Source organism: Dipteris shenzhenensis, chromosome 25 (assembly GCF_047967505.1).
Source record: "Dipteris shenzhenensis isolate YYH24624 ecotype China chromosome 25, Dip_SZ_1.0, whole genome shotgun sequence".
NCBI classification, from domain to species: Eukaryota; Viridiplantae; Streptophyta; class Polypodiopsida; order Gleicheniales; family Dipteridaceae; genus Dipteris; species Dipteris shenzhenensis.
In genome coordinates, this window is record NC_141620.1 from 26,197,901 (window position 1) to 26,202,771 (window position 4,871).

General features: G+C 44.1%; 1 protein-coding gene across 1 annotated transcript; it reads right to left on the minus strand.

The window, feature by feature from the left end:
* Positions 1-235: 235 nt before the first annotated feature.
* Positions 236-2,023, minus strand: LOC147885668 (fatty-acid-binding protein 3, chloroplastic-like). The gene is made up of 5 exons (XM_087396719.1): positions 1,824-2,023; positions 1,256-1,354; positions 925-1,077; positions 533-753; positions 236-415 (listed from the first exon to the last, which is right to left on the minus strand). Exons 1-5 carry the CDS (start codon positions 2,005-2,007, stop codon positions 257-259), a joined length of 816 nt encoding a protein of 271 aa, XP_087252845.1. The 5' UTR covers positions 2,008-2,023; the 3' UTR covers positions 236-256.
* Positions 2,024-4,871: the final 2,848 nt, after the last annotated feature.

A 4,871-nucleotide genomic window follows, 5' to 3' on the forward strand; every position in this document is an offset into this window, starting at 1 on the left:
ACAGGAATTTATCCAGATAAACATCAAGCAGTATTGCTATGAGCCCTATCAGAATGACACAACGTGAGACATCTTTTTTGCATACTCTGCCTTCTGTGCAGAAAGTCCATGCAGCAGCTACAGCAAAGCTGCAAGGCCCTGCAGAGGCTATTGAAACTTGATACCTTAGCTGGGGAGACAAATGATTCTATCTCAAGAAACATCATGCAATGTTGGTATCAGTCGTATACCTTCTGTGGAGTAATCCATGCAGCACCTACAGCAAAGCTGCAAGGCCAGAGGCTATGGATGCCTTGGCTGTTGGAGACACAGGGTTGTCCCCCAAATATACATCATACAGTGCTGGAACGAGAGCAGGAGAGTCTATGGATACTTCTACTGTTGTAGGCAGCACACCATCTCCCGACACAGCAACCTTGCACGCCATCACTTTCCCTCGTCAGCAAGCATTGACCATTTAAAAGATTCCTTCTACGTCGGAACCCATCTAAGATTGCAGAAATTTTAGAATTTCAGGAAGGTAACTCTTTACCTCAAGCTTGAAGGGCTGCACCCAAGTCAAGTAGATCGACGTGCCCTGCTTCAGTGATCGACCTTGGAACACTTTCCCGAAAGCATCCAATGCCTCCTGCCCAGCAGAACCCGCGTTCACGGCTTTCAACCTGGGCGTAAGCGCTTCATCTAGAGCTCCCCAAAATGTAGCGCCGTCCACGTCCCTCACTAGAACTATTTTGATCGCCTTCTCGACTGAGGCTGCAAATCGAACACGTCATATACAGTACTCGACGTTTCATTTGGCAGCCTCGAACTACTAGCAAACCTAGACGGATGTACTGAGCGCTTAAACTAAAGCCTAATCCTATCAGCATCCCTGATTCCATTACTTACGTTCGTAGAAAGTAAGTATATAGATGTTCTACTTACCGTCAGTCACTGCCTTGAAGAACGAAATGTCTTTGGACAGTTCTTCTCCTCTTCCTTTCCAAGCGGCAAGAGAGGCTGAAATGCCACTGCCAAAGTACACACCAACAGCATAGACTTTAACACGGATGAAGGCAATGCTCTTCTCTCTGCAACCTGCAATTGCGAGCCGGGCTTAGGCAAGCATTCTCCAAAATTACTATCCAATGCTCCATGCAGACACACTCGGAGTTAGATGGTGGATCCAAAGCTTTCTAGACGAGCAAAGGGACTCTCTTTCGCTCATATTTGTCCTGATTGCAAGTGCTCACTCAAGAAATGTCTTGGTGAATACCTGTTCCGGCAAGGGACAAAGGTTCGGAGCCTCCAGGCGCGAGGAGAGATGCGGAGAATTCCACATTGGTGGCTGGCTCTATGACGGCGGTTCCAGTTTCTAGATAAAACAATGGAGGCCAAAATGAGCTGGAACCCAGATCAAGCAATCGAATCCAAAACCAGCTGGAAACCAGATGAAACAATCAAGCCCAAAATCGGCAGGAATCCAGAAGGAAAAAATCGAGCCCAAAAGCAAGCATAAAAAAATCGACTCCAAAATCAGCAGATGTTGTGGCTCCTGTTGGCAATTCTTCTCAACAATTTGAATGATTGCTTCACATCGAAGCTGAGGCCCAAAATCAGCAGGAACAGAAGAACCAATCGATCAACATCAGTGGCTCCTGTTGGCAATTCTTCTCAACACTTTGAATGATTGCTTCACATCAGGAACAGGAGAACCAATCGAGCCCAAAATCAACTACTAAAAGGAGGACTCCAAAATAAGCAGATGGAACAATGGGGCAAAACGATGGAGTTCCAGAAATCAGGGGCAAAGCTGAGGGATGTAAAGGGTGGTGAGAAGGTACCAGAGGCAGAGGAGGTGCAGGGGAAGCAACGAGAGCGATGAAGAGGAGGGAAGGGGAGGCGAAGGGGGAGTGTAGTGCGTTTGGGGAAGAGAGCAATGCGTTGGAATGAAGAAGAAGAAGAGAAGGATTTTATCAGGGGATTGCTGCCCACGGCTACCATGCAACAAGTGCTTTGAGCTCCCATCTTTCCCTTCTTTCTTTCTTTCCTCTTCCCCTTCACTTTCTCTTAAGGCCCTTTTGCCTTCTTGAGTTTTATCTCCCTTTTCAACTTTTTGTGTTTTTGTCACTTTCTTTCCTGGCTCACACCAATCCCCCACCAAGTATATCCGGCACACATGTTCCTTTCGAGTGTCAGCTCCTGACACGCTGACGTCTCCTTTCGGGCGTTAGCTCCCAACGCAACTTGGTCAAAGCTCACCAAGGCTTCTAATTGGTGCAAGTGAGGGTGATTGGAAGGGGAGGAGGAGGAGGCGGGGTCAACACCCTTCCCTTCGACGTCCAAATCACCAACCAATGGGGTCATTCCACCTTTGTCGGCCACCCCTATTGTTGCAAGTCAGACGTTTAGGTGAATTGGCCATCGAAGAGAAATTAGGCAGGATTCACACATGTTTAGACAAGGGGAGGGAGCATTGGCACAAAATAATTGGATGAAATTCATGTCTATCGTATTTTGTTTTTGTCCAGCTTGTGGACGCCGCCCTGGGTGTGGACAACCCAAAGAAGTGTAGGTTTTGAGAGCCGTTGATCCCATTGGGAGCTACTACAATGCCCGGTCATGTGTGAAATACACGAAAACTCGAACACCATTTCCTAGCCCTGACATCCAAATAACCTTAGTTGTTCATAGGGAAATAAGCACATATGACATAGAAAGGCCACCCATATATGAAAAAGTGGGCTAGAACCGAGAACCTTGCAAAACAACGGTTAAAGGTCAGATTTATTTATTTCAAACATGTCCAAACATTTGTGAAGCAAACAATCCCCAAACTTCAAAACGTTCACACAATGTCCTAATGATGTGTGGATATTTGTCAATCCTCCATAAAACTCACCGTTTTTTTTGGAATAGCATAATCAAACCATTTCCACGCTTGCATCTTCCATTCTCACCTGTAAAGTACGAGCTTGAATTTGCTCCACTAACATTAGGCAATTTGCCGATGTTAAGCACCTTTGTAGGGGACACTAGATTTTAGGAGTCTCCAGTGAGAGTCTATTCTATTAAACCTCCCAAAAACTCTACGAGCAATGAGACAAGGAGAGCAAGTTGAAGAAGATGCAAATGGTGGCATATATAAAAATAGGCTCTAGACATCGTATGGAATGGCAAACGTAGGGAGTGTTGAGCAAGGTGCCTCAGCATCTATGGAGGAGCTTGAGGACATGTGAATGCACTCTAAGCCCCTTGTTTTCTCTCTTGCCCTTCTTTGGTTTTATGAGCCACTTGTTGACTTGAGGATGCAGACATATGGTGGTTCGACTTTGGAGGCAAGCAACCACCTCACACCTCCTTGATTTTGACGATGGCTCCCCCTTTCTAGGATGGATTCGCTTCATTGTCCCAACAACAACATCCTCTTTTCCTATATACTAGCCAACGAGGTACAAGCTTATAGGGTTCACGCAAGGCTTATCGATTGCCTGTTATCTCTTGCCACCTTGATGTATATCTAAAAGATTGACATCAACAGGGGTCTGAATAGACCTTGCATTCAAAGTAAAAGCTTTGGTGAACCAAGGCAAATTGTCAATGAGTGTTCATGCCATGCACAAGTTGCCACAAGTCCTATGAGGGAAGCAATCTGGGCCAATATGGCTCGAAGTTACTTGGTAGAGAGGATGAGTTTCTTCAAAAGTTATCAAGGAGAAAAAAATAAAAGGGAGCATACATACAATACATGATGTTGAGGAAAAACAAGGGACAAAGTAGATAATATGTTTGTATAAGAGCTTGTGCAAATAGCTAATTAGTCATATGGTTGGGATGCATAGAAAATCATATGTGATTATATGTTGATGAATATAAGTATACAACCTGCGCTACGATACAAATGTGAAAGACTGCATGATACGTTAAATTTTCCATATCTTACATGTCTCACACAAGACAAATCAAGACCAAATCAACAATAGATTGAAATCAGATGGATTCAATTGGTCGACATATCCTAAAAGGAAACATGCCTCCCACTTAGTCTTTATAGTGTTGAAACCAAGGCTGTGGCTTTCCCATAGGAGTAAAATTACTCACAATTCTTACACCTTCTGATTGGCTTCAACTCACATCAGTATGACATGAGCATGAGACAACTTTTTGATAGTAGTGCAAAAGGGTCCAACTTATGAGTTCTCAAGGGATGGATCATAGTATGATTGCAACAGTCATAGCCAAGACTATAGGAAAGTCTTTGGATCCATCTATTGAAATGCATGTCTATCCTCAGCTCTTCTGTTGAGATCTAATTGTTTGTGACTTCCAAGGTTCCCCTCTTCCATTTTGTCAAAAATTCCTATCTTGCAGCTCGCTGTTTTCCTAATTGTAGTATTTGGTCAATTCGGAATGTATCATCAAGAAATTGATATTTTAGTTGAGAATGGAAGGCAATAAGATGGATATCGATTTGTATACCATCCTTGGCGTGCAAAAGGGCTACTCTGCTTCAACGGTTTGAAGCACATATAAAAAATTGGCCATGGTACATTTTTGTCTCTATGCCTCTTTGATCTACTATTCCCATACCTCTGCCCTCTCCCACATATTCCGTTGATTCCTAGCCATGGCCGTAATCCCGCAACAGCTTGTACAATAGCCTTCCACGTATTATGCCGTTTCCTAGCCATGGTAACAAATCGGATATCTTCTCAAGTTTCACATCAAATTTCACATAGGGTTTTACAACTAGGATCAAACAATCCTCCTTAAAGTCCTCCTTACCCACATCCACTTGCACAAAGGAGCCAAAAATCATGATCACATGCCAGGTGTTGATCATGGCGTAGTTGAAGTCAGCGAACCCATGTAAGCATCCAGGTCCATAGATT